The sequence below is a fragment of the Neolamprologus brichardi genome, chromosome 20 (genome assembly GCF_056152115.1).
Source record: "Neolamprologus brichardi isolate AB-2024 chromosome 20, ASM5615211v1, whole genome shotgun sequence".
NCBI lineage: Eukaryota > Metazoa > Chordata > Actinopteri > Cichliformes > Cichlidae > Neolamprologus > Neolamprologus brichardi.
In genome coordinates this window covers 2,944,681-2,966,154 of record NC_142123.1, presented here as the reverse complement: position 1 = coordinate 2,966,154, position 21,474 = coordinate 2,944,681, and the positions used below count along the sequence as shown (strand labels likewise).

Genomic DNA, 21,474 nt, shown 5'->3' with positions numbered 1-21,474 from the left:
TGCATTCTCAAGCCTCTCAACTCATTTTGACATGCATGTATCCTAACAGGATTGCAGTGTCCTAGCCTTTGTGCTCGACCACTTGCTGCCTCACACCCAGAACTCAGAGGACAAGGACACCCCAGCCTTGGCACGTCTTTTTCTAGCCAGCCTAGCAGCTGCTGGAACAGGCACTGATGCCCAGGTGTCCTTAGTGAATGAGGTAAAGGCTGCCCTAAGTCGAGCCCTAGCGATGCCAGAAGGTGCTGAAAAACATGCCAGGTAAATGGAATAAGAATGTCATACATTGTTATTGTTGTTGTTTGTTTGTTTTTTCTAAATCTATGCCAACCCATTTTCTCTCATCTTGGCAAATCTATTTTACAGGCTTCAGGCAGTGATGTGTATCATTAGCACCATCATGGAGTCATGCCCTTCAACATCCAGTTTCTATAGCACAGCAGCAGCCAAGACGCAACATAACGGCATGAACAACATTATAAGGCTCTTCCTTAAAAAAGGACTGGTCAATGACTTGGCACGTGTGCCACACAGCTTGGATTTGTCCAGGTATAAGATTAGCCTGAGAAACTTTTCCTGAAAAATTAGCCAGTAGTTATCTGGTTTACCAGTTAGTACTCATATAACTTATGTTCACTTCTGTCATAATACATTTTTGTGAGTAGTTCTGTTTCAGAATCAAGTTGGTTTTTCAGCAGTTATTAATACTAAATAAATTAATCTGAAAGGGCTCCTTATTTTCCCTTTGTGTCCTTTGCTTTAGTCCCAACATGGCCAACACAGTGAATGCTGCCTTGAAGCCACTGGAAACTCTCTCACGAATTGTTAACCAGCCTAGCAGTCTCTTTGGGGGCAAGGGAGGCTCCAGCAAGAACAAGACTGAACACGACCCTGTGGGCACTGCCAGGGACAGCAACAGCAACACTCAGGACCAAGGTATCCACATGAGACAGATAAAATGCTTTAATAGCCTACTTTTCAAATGTATGATGCTCATGTAGGCCATCTGTTGTAGGAGAGTCGGGTGAGGCAGAGCCAGTGGATGGCAGCCACAGGGTCCAAGGAACAGACACTGATCTGATGGATGGAGAAACTGAGGGAGACGCAGTGGTCATTGCTGGCCAGCCAGAGGTTCTTAGCACACAGGCTATGCAGGTAAATAATGTATTAACATTGCATTACACACAACGCACACAATAGCTCAAACTACACTCAGATCCCCTGATCTGTAACATTTGTAATTAAAGGTCAGAGCATAAGTGTGTAGATACCCATTCATTTTGTGCACCATGTGAAGGCTGACTGTGTATATCATTTCCTTTCCATGCAGGTAGAGAATGAGTTGGTGGATCTGATTGATGAGCTGTTGGAGAGAGATGCTGGCACTGTCAACAGCACAATTATAGGTAGGCAACTGGATTCATTTCAGGGGTGACAGTGAGTGTTGCTGGGCAATGAAAAGTATGGAGCAGTTCTCTGCACTGCTTGTGATAACTTAACCTTTCCATAATAGGTGTAGGAAACAAATCAGTGCATTGAAGCACAAGCAGTGTAATTTATTTATTTATTTTTAATTATGTATGATTTCAAACTGAGTTCACTCTTGATTACAAACAGGCAGAACAGCCCAGAGTTGATGTAACGTTTGTTTGTTCTGTTGATTAGTTGGACGCAGTGGTGAAGATGAATCGCAAGAGGACGTGTTGATGGATGAAGCCCCCTCTAATATTAGCCAAGCATCAACTCTTCAGGCCAACCGGGAAGGTACAACATTTTGACAAAATGAACAGTTATAGATATAACTTCTGTTCCCGTTCAGTCGATTCACTCGGTACAACAGATAAGTATGGGATATCACGCCCCTGTGTGACCTGGGGAATGTTGCCATTCCCCTGGTGGAATAAGCTCTCGCAGCCCCGGGGCAAAGCGAGACCCTTGGTACGCCAGTGATATAGCTTCTATAATCCAGTGAGACAGTCCCTGTTTAGACAGAGCTCTACCTCCTGGCTGGATTAGCAAAGCAGACAAACAACTGGTCACATAAACGCACATTCTGAGTGCACTCAATGTCGGTATGTAGCACATGCACTGCGCACAAAATGCATCCTCCTCTGCTCCTTAGATGCAAAAGAAATGGAGCAGAAGCTGAAATTCTATTGAGCTGTAAGCTGCAGGAATGACCTTTGGTAAATATACGGCATTTAGGCACAATATGATTTTGAAGCCATCAGGAGAGAACTGTGTGCAGGAGGGATGCACAGACGGAGCATGTAGGTCAGAAACCAAAGCGAAAAGCAATGCAGTCTTTTATATGAAAGAAATTTCACATACTCAACAGGATCAAAAGGGGGGCAGCAAAGGGCTTCTAGCACCAAAGTCCTATTCAGCGACACTGGACCTAACCATGGGTCTCAGCTGGTGAACCCCAGCTTAAATATAAATCTTATAAACCGTAATTGTAGAAACGAAAGGGCCTTATCCAGCAGCTCCTTAAGTAATGTCAAAACATCCACAATACAGCTTGTGGATCTATAACAGTCCTAGTGGTGATCATAGATGCCATCATGCCCAAAAACCATAGTATCATTTGGAAATGTAGTCTGCATATGAGCTGAAACTGAGCGAGGCTGCAACGAAACAAAGCCACTATGTGCTGCGACAAATGTGTGCGGCTGGAAAGCAAGCATATTTCCAAACCGAGGAAAGAAATCTGCTAAATGTCGATTAGCGTTGGGTTACTTAACTTAATCCCTGGTTCTTTGATAACAGAGTGAGGTGTTTTTGAAAGTTCATAGAGAAACTCAGTGACAGCTGTGTCGCTATGGAGCAAGCGACAAGAGCCCAGTCATATAGATGAGCTAGGATGCGGACGCCCCTCTTTCTGAGGGGGGCTAACGATGACTCTGCACATTTGTTAGGAGGCACATTTGACTCGACCTTGTTAAGGAGAGGTGTCAGTGGGCTGTTTGCAGGAACCAGCGACTCTAGCTCTCCCAGGCACATCGCCGGCTACGTCTAGAGCATAGTGACGGGGCTCATGACGCGGACAGTGCCAGCCTGAGCATGATAAATCTTGTTCAACTGCGATGCGGAGAATCTGCAGTGCTTTGACAGCAGAGTTGCAGGGTCACCAACACGATGGTTGTGGGACAGGGCCAGGTAATCAGCCAGGGAAGACTCCATAGGAGGTGGGTTAACAAAGCCAGCCTCCTCAGCGCCTTCCAGCTCTATGTACTGTCAATAGTAATGCACAGTGACGCGTTTCCATGATGCAGTTAGCTTGGAGACAAATTCTGGGAACATGGCTAGCACCACCTGGGGCAGTTAAGCTAACTTCAAGCAGCCAACAACAGAGCTAACAAGCAGCGGCAAGCTGCAACTATGCAGAATAGTTTTAGCGAGGTGAAGAGCATAACAACTGAGGGATGACTGTGATGTAAGGGGGTATGTGTGCAGGCAGGGCCATGCACATGTCATCACAGGTCATCTGTGTGCCTTTAAGGCGTGAATAAAGGTTTCTCTAGCTAGGACACGCGGGGGTGTGATATCTCATACTTGCATGTTGTACTGAGTGAATTGACTGAAAGGGAACACTATTGTTCTGTTATTTGTTGAGATGTACATGTAAAGTATTGACGGGCTCTTCCATCAGACTCCATGAACATCTTAGAACCAGAGGATGAGGAGCACACACAGGAGGAGGATTCTAGTGGCAGCAATGATGATGAAGACAGCCAAGATGAAGAGGAGGAAGAGGAAGAAGAGGAGGAGGAAGATCAGGTAGAGGTTAATGCAGTGAAGCTCGTTAAAAAACCTTAATTTTTGTTTATGTTTAAGATTTATTTCCTGTACCATTTGTTAAGGATGATGAAGAAGGAGATGAAGATGATGATGATGAAGGTTCGGAGATGGAGTTGGACGAAGACTTCCCTGATATCAATGCTGCACCACACATTCGCTTTGAAAGGTTTGACAGGGATGATGACCTCATCATAGAGTTTGACAACATGTTCTCCAACAATGGTAAGCGGGATAATCTGATAGTTTTTGTAAGGTCACGTAGTTTTCACACTCTTAATCCCAAAGGAGTCCTTTCTAAGCAAATCTATTTTTATTTGTTTGGTATAAAATTGAGCTTCCTGATTAACAGAAAAGCTTCAGTTTGATACACGTACTGATGTTTCTTGCAAAAACCACCAGCATGCAGAATAATAATAATTATACCCGTTGGGCTGCTACCAAAATGTTTAGCTCTACTAAGTGGTTCTGTTCAGTAGCTCGTTAAAAATAACAAATCATAAGATACAGAAAATGTATTTAAATAAATTTTACTTTTCATGAACGTTTTTAGGTTTATGCTAGAGGTTTCTCCCTAATGTCTGCGTGCTGTGTTCTGTTTTTCTCTATCAGCTGACATCCCTCCTTCCCCAGGCAACATCCCTAGCTCCCACCCACTGATGGTGCGTCATGCTGACCACGGATCCCTCACCCTAGGTGTGGCAGGCACTAGCAGCCGCTTGGCGCAGGGCATGGGCCGCAGCCAGCGAACACTACGTCAGCTCACTGCCAACAGTGGACACACAATCCATGTCCACTACCCTCATAACCGTCAGCCCAACCCTCCACTTATCTTACAAAGGTTGAAACCATGTTTGTTTATGTGGCTCTATTAAGCAGCTCCTGTTTTACACCAGCTTTCTTTGTCTGCCTGAACATTAAAAAGGCATTTCCTTCTTTTCTTTCTTCTTCAGACTTCTAGGTCCCAGTGCAGCAGCAGACATTTTACAGCTTTCCAGTTCTCTGCCTTTACAATCACGTGGTCGTGCCCGCCTTTTGGTTGGAAATGAGGATGTGCATATCATAGCTCGTTCTGATGATGAGTTATTGGACGACTTCTTCCACGAGCAGAGCAGTACTGGAGGTCAAGCGGGTATATATTACCATAGACGTCAGAGCATTGTAAGGGTCGGGTTTATTATTAACCTAAATGCGTAACATTTTTATCCTTTTGTTTCTTTAGGGACCCTCTCTAGCATTCCTACTGCCTTGACTAGATGGACAGATGAGTGCAAAGTGCTGGATGCAGAGAGTATGCACGACTGTGTTGCAGGTAAACTAGAGGTTTCTTTTCAGTGGTAGTAAGGTGGTCATATGATTAATGAAAACATTTTATGACTTCTTTTATTTATTGTGTGTGTCGTCTTTTTGGTACCTTCAGAAAATATTTATATTCCTGAGAACTGGACCATGAATAATTTGGATATGGTAGTCAAGTGGTTGGACATTCCCTGTTAATTTCAGACAAATCTATAGTTAGCATATAGGCTTTTTATTGCATTTTATTTAAAGACAGCAGTTCACATAGTTGTGATCTGATTTTTAGTGAGATGGTTAGAATTCATTACCTTTTTTTGGTGACCAGTGAAAAACAAAATGTTTTAGTAACTTGACCAAAAATTACTTTGACTTGGTGACATTTCACAAACCTTTTGAGTTTAAATCGAAAACTATTTTGATTTGAATGCCCCCATCTGCTTTTAGTGGTTAAGGTGCCTATCCTGCAGCATCTGGAAAGTCTGCGAGATGAGGAATTGGAAGAGCGCAGAGAGAAGAGAAGGCGGCAGCTAGCTGAGGAGGAAGAGTCCAAACAGAATGAAAGGAGGGCCTCTGGAGCAGAACAGGCCAGAGAACAGAGCCTGCAGGTTAGCAGATGATTGCTGTCTGTGCACAAGGATGTATTTTCAAATACAATAGTGCATGCATTTTTGGTAGATGTACTCATGTTTTGTTTTTTGTTTTGTTTTTCTAACATCAGCATTTTGTGTCCACAGGGTTCTGGATTGGGGACGGTTAATGGTGCAGAGAACACAGCAGGTACTGACATTTATAAAGATTTTGCTTTTGTTTCTGTTTTAATGTTAAATTCCTTGACCTATGTGGATTGGACAACCCAGAGGCAAGTGGCCAGCTTGCTGTGCGTGCTGTGGGATGAGGTAGTAGTTTGTATAGTTTTAGGATCACACCAGATCTGGGAGATAACTATACAGTCTACTGTCTTTCTTATGGCAACGCCATACCAGCTCGACATCTTCATTTGTTTCATAGGAGATGATCTCTTAACTCGTAAATTCTTTTTGAGAATTATTGCCGCTACATTGTTTTAAGAACCTTATTCTAAATATTTACATTTTTGATATACAACATGTATATCTTTTGTTCAATGTATTATTTTTATTGTCTGTGCTGTGGTGAGGTAGTAAGTTGTGTTGTTGTTGGGGATCAGGATTGTGCACCCCGTTAAGGAGATAACTATACAACTTACTGCCTTCCTCAGCAGAGGCCTTTGTCATCTGTTAAATAGTTATTCACCAGCTAATCACCACAGTGTTATTTCTGACATTTCTGTGCCCTGATTTTCCTTTTTTGAATATTATTAACACCTTTCTGAAAGGGTTTTGAAAATTTTTTGGAAGCAGTTGTGTGAATGGAAAATGTTTACCGTAATTACACATTTTTAACAGGAACATGTGCACAAGTAGCTGGCAGATATAGCACAAAAGTGATATTAAGATGCAACAGTCATGTTGAGGCATTGTCAGATATGTAAATTGTTTTTAAGACTTGAATCTATTCAAATAAAAATAATTTAAACTGTCCCTTTTCTTCACACAAGTGTTTCTTTGAATATTGCAGAGGGTGAGCAGGCTCAGGGTGGTACTGTGTCATGTCTGGATCCACCCAGGGTTTCAGAGGGCTTCCTCACTGCCCCACCATCTGGAGAAGTCACTCCAACCACACCTGCTCCTCATGAACAGGCCTTAGTCTCGCTGGAGACTGCTATTAGTCAGCAGGTCCACCAACCAATAGCTGACCTTTTACTGGCTGAGTCGCATGCTAGCTCACTGGCTGCTTTGGCAGGGGCTGGCCTTCCACCCTTGTCGACAGCCGAGAGGCCAAACAGTGAAGCGGAGGCATCTCAGATGGAAATGTCCCCGGCACCTGCAATCGGTGAGAGAGTCGGAGGTGGTGGTGGAGGAACGTTGGATGAAGGCAGGGAAGGTAGACTAACTTTGAAAACTCTATTTATACAGACTGGCTAACAGTAAGGAAGCATATTTGTAATTTAAATAATGTTATAGAAGCTATCATAACACATAATGAAACCAAGGAATTTAGATGTAGTGCATTAAATGATCAGATAACTTGCTAGCCCGAATCATAAGCTCCCTTTCCTGTTTCACAGCCTCTCTAAGTCCAGACATTGTAGAGAACTCTGAGCCTGCAGCAGCTGGTGTGTCACAACTGGAAGGGTCACCAATGGATACCAGCAGCCCTGCCTCTGCCACCCAGGAAGAAGCTGCCCCCAACCCTGCCCAGCCTACCCAGCTTTCTCAGGAGCTGTCTGGAAGTGGGGAAAGTGGCCTGACTGACAGGCAAACTGATGCAGAAACTGGGTGGGTAGAAACTAGAAGTTCATTACTGACCAAGTCTCTGTTTAAAAGCAGTATATTCTGCCATTTGAACCTCTTGGACTGATGTTGGAAAGTTTGACAGAAAAAAATCACGGTCTATATGTATCTTTAAAATTGTTTCAACCTTTTGTTAAATTTCACATAAGATTCAAAAGGCATCTCATGCAGTTAGAACTTTGAGATCAATAGATATTGCACATAATTTTGATAGCAATGATAGTCTTTGTTTTTTGTTTGTTTTATTATGTGCAGCTCTACTTCTGTTTCATCTCCTGGGGAAACTATGCCCAGGAGTGACAGTGCTGACAGCCAGTCTCAAGCCATCCAGGAAGAGCCCCTTCCCTCTACAAGCAATGATGAGGAGGATCCACTTGCAGGTAAAGTACTCTGCTACTTCTGCAATTGTTAATATTTTTATGCTTTTGCAGGGTCAATGCCATTGTATTCTCTTATTGGCTTGGATGTCATGCCTCAGGAATACCTGAAGGAGATTTGATTACATTTGGTTTAAATGTTCACTTGGATGAATTGATGAGAATATGGTAGTCAGAGGTCCATGTTAACATTACAATAATGTTTTTGCCATATTACAGTCATTATGATTACCTCAGACATATCAATAATTTGATGAAAGTCTTGACATTTTATAGTATTTCTATATTTGCTGGAGTAATTATAATGCTTTGCAAAAAACTGTGTTCTGGTTGTTTTTGTGACCATATTTCACATTTGGCCAGATACAGAATTTTGCTGCTGCTGCTCCTTGTTGATGCTAATCTTTTGTACCCTCTATTTAATTCCTGCCAAGTCTTCATTGAAACTTGAGATACTTGAATGTAAACAGCAATTTGGATGGTTAGTGGATATATGACTGAAGGATAGAATCTCTGCGTATGCCACCGTCAGACTACGTGACATTTTTATCTGTTGTGATGGTTACTATGTCTGATTGGACAGCCATAAAATGTTGCATTTATTGATTGAGAGACAACAGATTACACTTTGCTCCCCGATCAATCATGACTGCTATCATTTATGATGTGTGTGACCTCATTGGAAAGGAGTAACTGACTAGCATGTTTAAGATAAAAGTGGTAACCAAAATAGTTTGTGAAATGCTGGCTCCTATTTTAATCCGTTTTGGTATTCCATCTAGCTGCTTTGTTGTCATCATTCTGGTTTATCATGTTTATAGTATTACACAGCTTAGTGGTATGAAGAACATCAGTGTGTTTGTTTTGGTCAGGTGCCAAACGTGATACAACCTTCATGGAAGAACCATAAAAATTCTAATGTGAAATTTTGGACATATCTTGCAAGATGAGCCCTTTTGTTGCCAACACAAACAGATGCTTTACGTTGCCTGGATTGGATGCAGTCTGGCTGATATTCTGTAGTGAACCCTGCAATAATAAACTGTATAATATTAATTGAATTGTTTCATTTTGGGGGTTTGTTTTGTTCTATTTTGTGATGGCAGGCATCAGCCTGCCAGAGGGTGTAGATCCCTCCTTCTTGGCAGCTCTTCCTGAGGACATCCGCCGAGAGGTGCTGCAGAATCAGCTTGGCATCAGACCACCCTCCCGTCCTCCAGCTGCTACAAGCTTGCCAGCCTCTACTGCACCTGTATTGGGAGGGCCAGGGGTTACAGAGGTCAGCCCTGAATTCCTGGCAGCATTACCACCTGCCATCCAGGAGGAGGTGAGAAGTTATGTTTTTTTTTTTTAAATTGCGTGAGTAAGCAAAATGCTTATTCATAGATATTTCAAACAAATCCTTAAAGAAGTCACTGACAATTGGTTCTATTTACTAAGCATGCCATTGGTTGTCTTAGGTTCTTGCCCAGCAGCGAGCAGAGCAGCAGCGTAGGGAACTAGCCCAGCAGCCTCCCCAAGGAGACACACCTTTAGATCCCGTAACTTTCATCCAGACACTGCCATCAGAGCTCCGTCGCAGTGTTCTTGAAGACATGGAGGACAGCGTGTTGGCTGTCATGCCTCCAGACATTGCTGCTGAAGCTGCTGCATTACGTAGAGAGCAAGAGGCACGTCAGAGACAACTGATGCATGAAAGGCTTTTTGGTCATAGTTCGTCTTCAGCCCTCTCAGCCATCTTGCGCTCACCGGCCTTCACTAGCCGGTTAGGAAGCAATCGTGGCGTCCAGTACACCCGACTGGCTGTGCAGAGAGGAGGGACATTTCAGATGGGTGGAGGAACAAACCACAGGTATAATAACAGTGATCTAATTTTTTGAAATGTTTTCCTTTTTAAATAAAATGTCGGTTTGGCATTTAGGAAATCTTATAGAAGTTTTGACAGGTGACATACTGTTACTACTTTTTCTTCAGACCATCCAGTTCAAGTGTCGACTCCCTGTTGCGCCTGCGTGGACGATTGCTTCTGGACCACGAGGCTTTGTCCTGCCTGCTAGTTTTGCTGTTTGTGGATGAACCGAAACTCAACACCAGCCGTCTGCACCGTGTGCTCAGGAACCTCTGCTACCATTCTCAGACACGTGGGTGGGTCATTCGCAGCCTGTTGTCAATCCTCCAACGAAGCAGCGAGAGTGAGGTATGCGTGGAGACCTCACGTCTAGAGGACTCTCGCGGCAAGAGGACCAGCCAGGGAAGCTGTGGAGGAAAAGGCACAGCCACCTCGTCCCTCTCCTCATCTTCATCTTCTTCTTCTTCATCCCCAGCTTCCTCCTTAGAGTTATTGAACAGGGTGGAGTCTCGCAGTTCCAGTCAGCTTTCCTGGCTCTCTGTTTCTATGGATGCTGCCTTGGGTTGCCGAACAAACATTTTCCAGATTCAGCGAGCATCAGGTAGGAAGCATGCTGACAGGCATTCAGCTGGAGGCTCTTCAAGTTCTGGGACATTGGGAGGTGTGTCAGCGGGTGCAACGAGTGTCACATGTGCTGGAGGTGGAGGCTCCACTGTTCACATCCACCCACAAGCTGCTCCAGTGGTCTGTCGACATGTGCTGGACACACTTATTCAGCTAGCCAAGGTGAGGGTTTAGCTATATTGATCTAAATCTTTTGTCCATTCTGTGTTCTAAGACTTGAAATGAAGTTGGTTACTCAAGTTATTCAGTGTCCTTTTGTTTTTTCTTTTCTTCTGCAGGTGTTCCCCAGCCACTTCACGCAGCAGCGTTGTAAGGACTTGTCAGCTTCGTCTTCTGACCTAGACTCTCGTCTTTGTTCAGGCTCCTCAGGAGGAGGGGGTGGAGGTGGAGGCTCCAGGTCAGGGTCACAGTCTCAGACCAACCCTAATGTCTCCAACACCCAGAACTCCCTGGGGTCTACCGCCTCTACCCTCCAGTCTCTAGGAATCTCCACCGATTTTTGGGACCTACTGGTCAAGCTCGACAACATGAATGTCAGCCGTAAGGGCAAAGCCTCAATGAAGACGGTGCCTCTAGGTGGAAGTGCAGAGGCAGAGGGAGCCCAGTTCAGCTTAGAGACCTCTCCTCTAGGCCAGCTGATGAACATGTTGTCCCACCCTGTGATCAGACGGAGCTCCTTGCTCACTGAAAAGCTGCTGCGCCTGCTCTCCCTCATATCCATTGCCCTCCCTGACAACAAGGCCACAGAGGTGCCTGCTGGACACCCAACTCCACAGGCTCCTAACCCCAACACAGCAACCAGCTCAGGAGCCACAGCCTCAGTCACGACACAAGGCACCGCCGCAGTGGGCGCTATGCAGTCCACTGTGGCAGGCCCAGGGGCTTCTGTAGGAGCTGTAGCCCAGGGTACATCCTCAGGGACAAGTATAGCAACCTCTCAGACATCCTCTACAACAATCTCTATACCCACGTCCACTGGAACAATCTCTACAGGTAGTGGTACTTTATTCCTGAATAAAATGTGATCAAATCTTAAATTTAAATCTTACAATGCAAGAGATTTTATTAGAAAATGATCATTTTTATTAATGAAAATGTTTTTTTTTTTGTTTTTTTTCGAAACAGGAAAACAGAGGGGTGCTGTTAGCAATACAGAGAGTGAAAAGTTGGCTTCCACTGGACTGACAGAAAAACAGCTTCAACTCTCTGTGGAGGTATGATGAAATGATTTAAAGAAATGTCGAGGGCTTTTCCCAGATATTTCTCTGAATAACTTCTAAGGGTCAATTAAGGCAAGCTTGTTGGTAAACTGAGTTAAGTTGAAGTCAGGATACATTTCGTTTTTGGGCTCAAAACTAAAATTCAGTAATATTTTATTAAGTAGCTCTAGATCATCAGGCATTTCAGTTTTTGAGGCAAGGACTTCAGATATTGAAAACACATTTTTCTTTTAATATCCTGTTAGTGGAAGAGTTGCCTGATGTTTGCGATTCTCTCTTGGCAGAGACACAAATGTTAAAACACATTTTAGGATGTGGTTTAAAACCCCAGTCTACAGTAAATTCTTCATTAAAAATGTGTTTTAAGAAGTAACAAAAGTGCAGTGGTTTGTCTGTTAAACACTATTAGGGAAAAATAAAATGCTGGACTGCCAGATAAATTAACCAGACTATGAGAATGTTGACTGTGTTCATCCAGAATTAAGAGAAAACACCAAAGCTTATGTCTTTTAAGTCTTCAGTAGATTATTATGGATGGATAATATTACTTTATGTGATGAGGGAAAAAAATCAGAGCAGAAAAGGTTTTTTTTGTTTTTGTCAGATTACATAAAAAAATCTTAACCCTTTCTTGTGACCTTTGTCAATTTCAAATCAATTTATTTATATAGCACTTTTCACAGGATAAAAACCACAAAGTGCTTCACAGTAATATAAAACAGATATACATAAAATACATTAATAATAAAACACACAGCACAAATCTAATTAAAAGCCAATCTAAATAAATGAGTCTTAAGCTGCTTTTTAAAAGAATAAATACAATCAAGGCAACGTAATGATGGAGGGAGAGCATTCCACAACCTGGAGGCCACCGCTCTAAAAGATCTATCACCTCTGGTTTTAAAATATGTTCGAGGGACTACCAACAGCCTTTGATTAGAAGATCTCAGGCTGCGAGAGGGAGCGTGGGGTTCTAAAAGATCAGAAATGTAAGCAGGGGCATCACAATTCAAAGCTTTAAAAGTCAGTACCAAGATTTTAAAATGAATTCTGAAATGTACTGGAAGCCAGTGTAATGAACGTAACACTGGTGTAATGTGCTCTCTTTTTCGTGTCTTAGTTAAAAGCCTTGCAGCAGCATTCTGGACTAACTGGAGACGGTCCAGATTCCTTTTGCTCAAACAAAGAAAAAGGCTGTTACAATAATCTAAGCGAGAAGAAATAAAAGCATGAATAACCATTTCTAACTCAGACTTAGACAGCAAAGTTCGCAGTTTGGAGATGTTTCTTAGCTGAAAAAGGCAGTTCCTAATTAACTGGCGAGAGTGTTGTTCTAGGGACATGGCAGAATCAAAGATCACACCTAGGTACCTGAGGCTCGGGTGAACAGATGAGCCAAGAGAACCAAGATGCTGTTTGATTAGAGATATTTGGTTGTCGGGAGCAATAATTAATGTTTCTGACTTCTCAGAGTTCAACTGTAAGTAACCTTTGTGCCAGGTTTCTTGGCATAATCAGTGTTTGGGTGAATGAAGTTGTGTAAAGCGCTTTGAGTGCTCAGAGTAGAAAAGTGCTGTATAAGAACCAGTCCATTTACCAAATATATGTGTAAGCAGCCATCAAGGAAGTTTTAGTGCTGTCCTTAGGGGTTAGTGCTGGCCAAGATGTTCAAGTAGGCCAGGGAACTATACACAGCAATCGCACTTGTCAAATACATGCTTGGCTGCAGTATGGACAGATCACCTCATCTGGTTACGCCCTTATTGGTAGCTTTTTGTGTTTAGGAGCATAAACAGCAGCTTGTTCATGACAGTGTATTCTTGGAACCTGGATTTATGCAGAAGTAATGCAGCATAACATGTGTCGATAGTTTTAGGAAATTGTCTTACTGCTTGTTCATAATGATCTCATTTGTTAAAATGTCTTTAAGTCTTTATATATTTTTCTGTTCTTTGTTTTCAACATTTATTTTTGCAATGATGTGTTTTCACAAACGATTCTTTTCCTCTGCGAAAGGTGTTGACATCTCACTCGTGTTCAGAGGAAGGTCTGGAAGATGCAGCTAACATTCTGCTGCAGCTTTCTAGAGGAGACGCTTCCACCAGAGACACTGTACTCAGACTGCTGCTTAGTGGCGCAAGACATCTCGGATACACTCTTTGCAAACAGATCGGTAGGTTTTGGGGACGAGCGTAGGTGCCAGTTCATATTCCTGTTTTTTTTTCTTTACAAACTTTTGGAACATTATTTCTTTTCTTTTTTTTAGGGACATTACTGGCCGAGCTTAGAGAGTACAATTTGGAGCAGCAGAGACGGGCACAAGCTGATTCACATTCCCCTGACGCACCTCCCGAGGATTCCTCCATATCAGCTAGGCTGAAGGGCAAGATGACAAGCAGGTTAGCTCATGACAATTCTCATCGGTCAGTGGCATTATTTTGTCAGCGTAGATAACTGGCAGATTAGGAAAAAAATTATACTCATTAAATTTGCATTGTAATGATGACTATAAACTCCTATGCCTTGTATGTGTCTGTTGATTGGGACACAGGTTTGACGGGTCAGAGAGTGTGGTGATTGTTGCGGCACAGAAGCGCACGCTCGGGGGACGTGAACTGCAGCTTCCTTGTATGAGCTCACTAACATCCAAGACATCGACACAGAAGTTTTTCTTGCGAGTGCTGCAGGTTATCATCCAGCTCCGCGAGGACACAAGGCGCGCCAACAAGAAGGCCAAACAGACAGGGCGCTTGGGTAAAAAACATGCTACATATACAGTGCTTTCTTGGTTTTTGTGTACAATATAGTCATCATGTCTCAATGATTAAAACCCCTTTCTTCCATTTGTGACTGGCAAGGCTCCACCAGTTTGGGCTCAGCAAGCAGCATCCAGGCTGCGGTGCGTCAGCTGGAGGCCGAGGCTGATGCCATCATCCAGATGGTGAGAGAGGGGCAACGGGCACGTCGGCTGCAACAGGCCCCCCCACCCACCGCCCCTTCTGCCTCTGCCGCCGTCGCTGCCGGATCCTCAATGGCTGCCCCCCATCCTCCTGCTGGGGCTGCTGCCCCTGTTGGCACGGCTGCTGCTGCCACGGTTAGCATGGGCTCCACTGACAGCAGGCATTCTTACTCACACAGTCAATCATCATTTTAATGCTTAAAAGTCATCATTGACTATGCGGTGTGACCTTCACAGTGAATTTATTCATACTTGGTGTGGTGGTCATCAAGATACATACTATTAGTCATTTGCCTTGGATTTGGACATTTTAATCAATTAGCCAACCCATTAATTATATTGCACATGCCTTTAAAAAGTAGGAAACTCCAATTCTACCCTTTGTATTGGATTTAATTATTTGTAAACATATTACATTTTACATTCACCCTATAGTCTGCTATTTCAAGTAATTTATGCATTGTGACATCTGCTTTGCTGCTATGATGAACATTGACAGCTCCAACAGAGAGACAGATGGGCCAGTGATTCATTGCACTCTTTATCATTCTTTGCATTGATGTAGTCTAGTTTTGATGTTGCCTAGATGTGAATGTGCTGCCTGCTCCAAATGGTTTGATTTGTTTCACTGAAGCCGTCTGTTTGCTGGCTGATGTTGCTTCATGCTTTTGGCCCACCCTCCCCTTCCTCTCTCCCTCCTTTCCTTCCTTACTTGCTGTGTCAGTGGATCATGGGAATGTCATTTTGCATGACAGTCTCAGTCAAGATTGAACACTATTAGGGATGCTCTGATGTTCTTGGCCAATACTGTATCAAAAACAGACTGGACGAGTGTATTCTGTATATACTGTTTAATTTTCAGCCTATTAAAAATGTAACCATAAATGTACTTAAATTTGTTATACAAAACAGATAAATATTAGTCACTGCTCTATTGGCCAATAGCTCAGTTTCAGTAAACAAGATGATTATTAGCAAATAAATCTGTGCATCCCTAATTATTTCCAAACAAGCCATCATGTTAGTCATTATTTTGTTTTGTTTTTTCCCCCCTGTTGTTCACATTCTGTTTCTGCCTCTGGTTCTGCCTGGTTTATTTTCTGTAGTCTGAAGGCCAGTCGGTTTCAGAATCCCAGTCAGCACAGAGAGATGATTCTCCAATGGATGTGGACCAGCCGTCTCCTCTAGAGCAAGACCCCGCACCTCTGGGTATGACTCACAAGCAGCCTGTTAATTATACCTTAAAACACTCTCTGCTTTACTGTGATTTTTGCTTCAGTGGAAGATGCTTACATCTAATTGGAGTTCCTTTAAAAGAAAAAAAAACAAACCTTTTTATTATAACAAGCAGCTGCAACACAGATAAATACGTTTTAATCACAGACTAAAGAGCAGTCTTGTTAACAGTCAAAATGAAATGTATATGACAGCTGACAACAACGCTGATCCAATGATTCGGTCTATATTGTAACTTTATTAGATGAAGAAGGAAATGGTCAATCAGAGAGTGAAGAGAGACTTCCAGATCTCCCTCTGCTCAGTGAGCAGCTGTTGTTGGATGAACTATGGGATATGCTCGGGGAGTGTCTGAAAGAACTGGAGGAATCACATGACCAGCATGCCGTCCTGGGTAGGTGGAAATTCAGAAATGTACATACTGTGATTTTTATATTCTACTAATTGCTATCAGGGATTAAGTAATATGTTCTCCTAATGCTGTTTTCCCAGTTCTCCAGCCTGCTGTGGAGGCATTCTTTCTAGTCCATGCCACAGAGCGAGAGAGCAAACCTCCTGTGAGGGATACGCGGGAGAGCCAGCTTTCTCACATCAAAGATGAACCTCCACCACTGTCTCCAGCACCTCTTACACCTGCCACACCTTCATCTCTAGACCCATTCTTTTCCAGGGAACCATCCTCCATGCACATCTCTTCAAATCTGCCACCAGATACTCAGAAGTTTCTCCGCTTTGCTGGTAAGCCTAAAATATTCAAATAAGGAGAATGATAAAGCTTTGTTTTAGTTTTTTTTTTTCTTTCTGGCTCTTGATGAAGGCGGTCGCACTTTTCTCCTCTCCGCCTCCTCCTCCTCTCCCTTAGCTTCCCTGCTTAGCCTCTTGTGTCCTTGTCTAGTCTGTGGTTTTTTTGTATTACTTTCACTGGAACACACTCTCACAGTCTGTTCTCAAAAACCTACAAGAGGAATTATGGATTTGATCAACTGGTCCCTGAATGCAATTGACACCCTTTTCTCAACGAGAAGTCTGGGCTTGGGTGAGCCTGAGTGTCCTGGAGGTACTTTCCCTGCCGGATACACAATGGACAGGTGGAATAACTGGAGGGTTGTGTGCCTGGCGAGACTGTCGATCGAAGACGCTGAAGATATCTACCTATTCGGAACCATGATTACAGGGTTCTTGCTGATCGGAGCTGGCTTGGCCCTGGTTTATCGAAGAATTAAGAAAGCGGAACTGGCTGTTCAAACCCCCACAAGGCTGCCCGCTGGGATTGAAACGATGCTGCTCTTTGAGCACAAGATCGACAACATCACGGAGCGTAAGTTTGATAACATCATGGAGAAGCTCGCGGCTCTCCAACGGGAAATTAAGAGACCAGTGTCGGACTGTTAGAACAGCTTTGAAATTCATACGAGTTGTTCGCACTAAAGTAAAAACTACCATCACTTCGTGCGGCTACCACTTCGGCGCCCGCTGTGGTCTCAAGGCTAGAGCTGAACAAAAACACCCTGATAACAGACTGTGCTTAGACTGTTCTTCCTATCCTACGCAAGGCCACCTGGGTTGGCTGGAAGACTGTTTACTTAGCCTGGCAGGGCGAAGGACAGTGTCTCAGCTGAACTCTGGACACACACACACACACAGACACAGACATATACATACACATGCAGATATACACTCATCCCCCCTCCTCCTCCAAACGCCTTCGATGTTTATTCCCTTCCGATGCAGATGGTGGATCAAGGAGACCAGCGCAAAGGCTGCAGGCCCGGATTCACTGTCTACACTGGCTGTCTCTCACCCTTTACCCACCCCTGTTGCTTGTCATGTGTTTCTTTGGTGTATTAAGAGTTTTTTCATGTGCAGAGGTGTTTTTTTTCTGTTCTCAAATTGATCTCCCTGTTGGAGCTCAGTCTGGGGGGAGTTATTTTTTCTCTCTTTATCTTTCCTCATGTGGTGCATTTTCCATTGTTATACCTCTCTGACCTGTCCTCCCCATGTGATGTTTTTGTGTAATGTATGTATGGTCGGAGGGTAAGATGGCGCCGCCATTGCGCTGGCAATGGTCGGCAGCCTTAACATGAAATTTGCCACTCGTGGGACTAATCAGGTATCTTATCTTATGGTATATGTTCTAATGGGAGTCCTTACTCTTTATTTCTAGAAACTCACCGCACAGTACTTAATCAGATCCTGCGGCAGTCAACCACTCACTTGGCCGATGGACCTTTTGCAGTACTGGTTGACTACATACGCATCCTAGACTTTGATGTTAAGAGGAAGTAAGGAGAATTATCTTCAGCTTAAATTTTGTACTTTGAAGTGTTCCTTTTTTTCTCCTTTTTTCCCTCCTTTTCTTCCATCGTTGACATGCTGGAATTTCTGTTTGTCTCTGTAGGTACTTCCGCCAGGAACTGGAGCGGCTGGATGAAGGCCTGAGGAAGGAGGACATGGCAGTACATGTGAGGAGAGATCATGTGTTTGAGGACTCGTACAGGGAGCTGCATCGTAAGAGCCCAGAGGACATGAAGAACAGGCTGTAAGGCTTCATTAGTCTTTCTGTCTATCTGCACGGCTCCTCAATTCAAACCCACTCAACTTGATCCACTCACCTTCCTTTACAGGTACATTGTTTTTGAAGGGGAGGAGGGTCAGGATGCTGGCGGCCTGCTGAGGGAATGGTACATGATCATCTCCCGGGAGATGTTCAACCCAATGTATGCCCTGTTCCGCACTTCACCAGGGGATCGTGTCACCTATACCATCAACCCATCATCGCACTGCAACCCCAACCATCTCAGCTACTTTAAGTTTGTGGGTCGTGTTGTGGCTAAGGCAGTCTATGATAATCGGTTACTGGAGTGCTACTTCACCCGCAGCTTCTACAAGCACATCTTGGGCAAGAGCGTCAGGTATTTGAGCTACTAGCATTTAAACCCAAGTGACCTAATTGTCGACACGTTGCACCAGTTAGTGTAATGATCTCAACAAACCCATGCCGAGTTAAATACAACACTAAATGTTGTGGCAACCGGAGAACCAGTCAGCTATAGATTTTTCTTGAACATGTCAATAATATGATTACATTTCTGTGGTATTCCTAGGTATACGGACATGGAAAGCGAGGATTACCCATTCTTCCAGGGCTTGGTTTACCTGTTGGAAAATGATGTTTCCACCCTGGGCTATGAGCTGACATTCAGCACAGAGGTTGGTGTCTATTCTTTATGTATTTTTTTTTTTCTCTTTTAAGGAAATTTAATATGTTCCTTAAAGGTTTGAAGTTCTCATAGAAGTGCTGTTAAGGTTTAATTACCTGAACCCTTAAAAATGCTACTGCTATCTAGGGCAATGTTTTTGACTGTCTTTAACTGTATGTGTAGGTCCAGGAGTTTGGGGTATGTGAAGTCAGGGACCTCAAACCAAATGGAGCCAATATTTTGGTCACAGAGGAAAACAAAAAGGAGTATGTGCACCTGGTGTGCCAGATGAAGATGACAGGTGAGTTTTTTCTTAATACTAATGCTGCATCAGTGAAATTAAATGCTAAAATAATTGGTGTAGGCAAAAACAATAAGTCATCAGCAGATGCCATTTTATTGCCATGTTAAACCAGTATATAATGCAATCTAAATGATGCCACTAGGTGGCAGCACTGCAGCAGCATTAAAGATGCAAAGTTGAGCTACAGCTGCACATTATTGAGAGATGCTTTGAATTTTCAGGTGCTTCACTGAAAAATAAACAAATTCTCACTCACTAGGTGCAATCCGCAAGCAACTCGCAGCCTTTCTTGAGGGTTTCTACGAGATCATCCCCAAGAGACTGATCTCCATCTTCACTGAGCAGGAGCTGGAACTGCTCATTTCTGGCCTGCCTGCTATTGACATCGATGACCTCAAGGCTAACACTGAATATCACAAGTACCAGTCCAGCTCAATCCAGGTAGGGATGAGGAAGTGTTTGCAGTGTTTTTAATTGTTTGGTAAGATATGTGCACGATTCCTCCTGGAGGACTTCACAAATACACCAGCATGTAGCTGAACAGCGAATACTATTTTTTTTTTTTTTTGTTAATATGGAGCTTGAACTTAAGTTTCCAGCTGTAGAAGTGATGCAGACACATTTGGTTCGATAAAACGTTTCATTTGAACTTTCACACATAGCGCTGAATATGATTTGGGAATATTGAAAAGCCTTATAAATTGTCTTAAATGTTTCTTGACCACAAGACACTTGCATATTGCTTAAGAATCACATTTTCTTACTATAACTGAAACACAAATGTATGTTTGTAACTCGGATAAATCTCTCCTTTAGATTCAATGGTTCTGGAGGGCCTTGCGGTCATTTGATCAAGCAGACCGGGCCAAGTTCCTGCAGTTTGTCACTGGCACATCCAAGGTTCCCCTCCAGGGTTTTGCAGCTTTGGAAGGCATGAACGGCATCCAGAAGTTCCAGATCCACCGTGATGATCGATCCACTGACCGCCTGCCATCTGCTCACACTTGGTAAGCATGTTGAAAGTTGATATGGCACAAATATTTGTAGATGGTTCAAAAGAGCAAAACTTTAAAACTGTAATGTTTTGTTTTTCATCCTCAGCTTTAACCAGCTGGACCTTCCAGCCTACGAGAGCTACGAGAAGCTGAGACACATGCTGCTGTTGGCCATTCAGGAATGCTCCGAGGGATTCGGACTGGCTTAAACTCTGAGACTCTTAACACACAGAGACATGCATACACTTAATTTTAGGTTTGCCTACTCCTTACACATTCACATTGATAACCTTTGAACGCACACACCAACATAGACATTACTGGATTACTTGTTGAATGGCCTAGACTTGCTGGTTTCTATTCCACATAAAACAGATAAAACCAGCAAGTGAAATAGACTGATTGACATTGCGTACAACACAGAGAGCCTCATTCTGACACTGTTGTGTCTCCCTTCCCAATTTAATGGCAAATGCAAGAGGGGATTCAAAGGATAAAACATGGACTAATATAAGAGATGTTTTCTTCATTTAGTTTGATTTCTCTGTACAAAAGGTTTGGGAGTTTATTATGTTCAATCTTTTTTGTTCTCTGGCTGTGTAAAAAACAAAAAACAAAAAAAAGATTGTTTGAACAGGATGGTTATAAAACCTTTGGGGAAAAAATGTTGGTGGTTTCCTGTTGCGAATTTGTGACCTCACAAGCTTTGATGACGGGGAACATTTTTATGAGGGGTATATGAACAACTTGAAAAGTTTTGGAGCTATTCACAAAAATGCACTTTTCAAAGTTTTGTGGCATTTTTAAGGATGGTACAAAAATGAAGAGAAAACCTGAAGGAGATTTAAAAAAAGAAAAAAGAAAAAAAAAACATTAACCACATAAACTCTAGAGTATTTTTGGCTATTAAATCGCTGACCCAGCCTTGAGCCTTTGAATCAGAGTGGAATAACTACATGAATAAATGCGTAAAAATGCGTTCATTGTCTCTTTTAACAGTGTTTTAACCACTATTTGCAGCGAATTAATTTCATCACAGATGTCTCTATTCATAATTCTACTTAGCAGTTGAACAACCACAAAAAAAATTGTTGCCAGTCCGACACTCTAGTTTGTGTGGCACGAGTACCAAATTGAACCCTTGCAATGCTACGAATCAGACTGACTGTTGGAAAATAATCATTTAAGCATGTAATAACTGATGTCATCGTGAGCAGAGTGCCTGCTGGGTAAAGGGA

The 21,474-nt window shown here is 43.0% G+C and overlaps 1 protein-coding gene across 16 annotated transcripts in view; it reads left to right on the top strand.

The window, feature by feature from the left end:
* huwe1 (HECT, UBA and WWE domain containing E3 ubiquitin protein ligase 1) overlaps positions 1 to 21,213 on the top strand; it is a 48,339-nt gene extending 27,126 nt beyond the window's left edge. For 11 of the 16 annotated variants that reach the window (XM_087834426.1, XM_087834423.1, XM_087834414.1 and 8 more), the window contains 36 exons: positions 50 to 261; positions 367 to 549; positions 764 to 936; positions 1,016 to 1,155; positions 1,331 to 1,406; positions 1,666 to 1,764; positions 3,653 to 3,780; positions 3,864 to 4,023; positions 4,411 to 4,639; positions 4,752 to 4,930; positions 5,021 to 5,110; positions 5,542 to 5,702; positions 5,832 to 5,874; positions 6,694 to 7,059; positions 7,244 to 7,454; positions 7,725 to 7,849; positions 8,953 to 9,173; positions 9,307 to 9,698; positions 9,821 to 10,481; positions 10,598 to 11,312; positions 11,445 to 11,533; positions 13,559 to 13,715; positions 13,809 to 13,941; positions 14,082 to 14,296; positions 14,401 to 14,636; positions 15,608 to 15,710; positions 15,982 to 16,131; positions 16,230 to 16,475; positions 17,902 to 18,019; positions 18,136 to 18,276; positions 18,362 to 18,649; positions 18,842 to 18,947; positions 19,121 to 19,238; positions 19,501 to 19,682; positions 20,058 to 20,248; positions 20,343 to 21,213. In XM_087834426.1, the coding sequence (XP_087690552.1) occupies positions 50 to 261; positions 367 to 549; positions 764 to 936; positions 1,016 to 1,155; positions 1,331 to 1,406; positions 1,666 to 1,764; positions 3,653 to 3,780; positions 3,864 to 4,023; positions 4,411 to 4,639; positions 4,752 to 4,930; positions 5,021 to 5,110; positions 5,542 to 5,702; positions 5,832 to 5,874; positions 6,694 to 7,059; positions 7,244 to 7,454; positions 7,725 to 7,849; positions 8,953 to 9,173; positions 9,307 to 9,698; positions 9,821 to 10,481; positions 10,598 to 11,312; positions 11,445 to 11,533; positions 13,559 to 13,715; positions 13,809 to 13,941; positions 14,082 to 14,296; positions 14,401 to 14,636; positions 15,608 to 15,710; positions 15,982 to 16,131; positions 16,230 to 16,475; positions 17,902 to 18,019; positions 18,136 to 18,276; positions 18,362 to 18,649; positions 18,842 to 18,947; positions 19,121 to 19,238; positions 19,501 to 19,682; positions 20,058 to 20,248; positions 20,343 to 20,445 (7,140 nt within the window). In that variant the 3' untranslated portion in view covers positions 20,446 to 21,213. The remainder of the gene's footprint in view (positions 1 to 49; positions 262 to 366; positions 550 to 763; positions 937 to 1,015; positions 1,156 to 1,330; positions 1,407 to 1,665; positions 1,765 to 3,652; positions 3,781 to 3,863; positions 4,024 to 4,410; positions 4,640 to 4,751; positions 4,931 to 5,020; positions 5,111 to 5,541; positions 5,703 to 5,831; positions 5,875 to 6,693; positions 7,060 to 7,243; positions 7,455 to 7,724; positions 7,850 to 8,952; positions 9,174 to 9,306; positions 9,699 to 9,820; positions 10,482 to 10,597; positions 11,313 to 11,444; positions 11,534 to 13,558; positions 13,716 to 13,808; positions 13,942 to 14,081; positions 14,297 to 14,400; positions 14,637 to 15,607; positions 15,711 to 15,981; positions 16,132 to 16,229; positions 16,476 to 17,901; positions 18,020 to 18,135; positions 18,277 to 18,361; positions 18,650 to 18,841; positions 18,948 to 19,120; positions 19,239 to 19,500; positions 19,683 to 20,057; positions 20,249 to 20,342) is intronic. The other 5 variants (XM_087834424.1, XM_087834427.1, XM_087834425.1 and 2 more) reach the window with 5 other exon arrangements.
* The last annotated feature ends 261 nt before the right edge of the window (positions 21,214 to 21,474 follow it).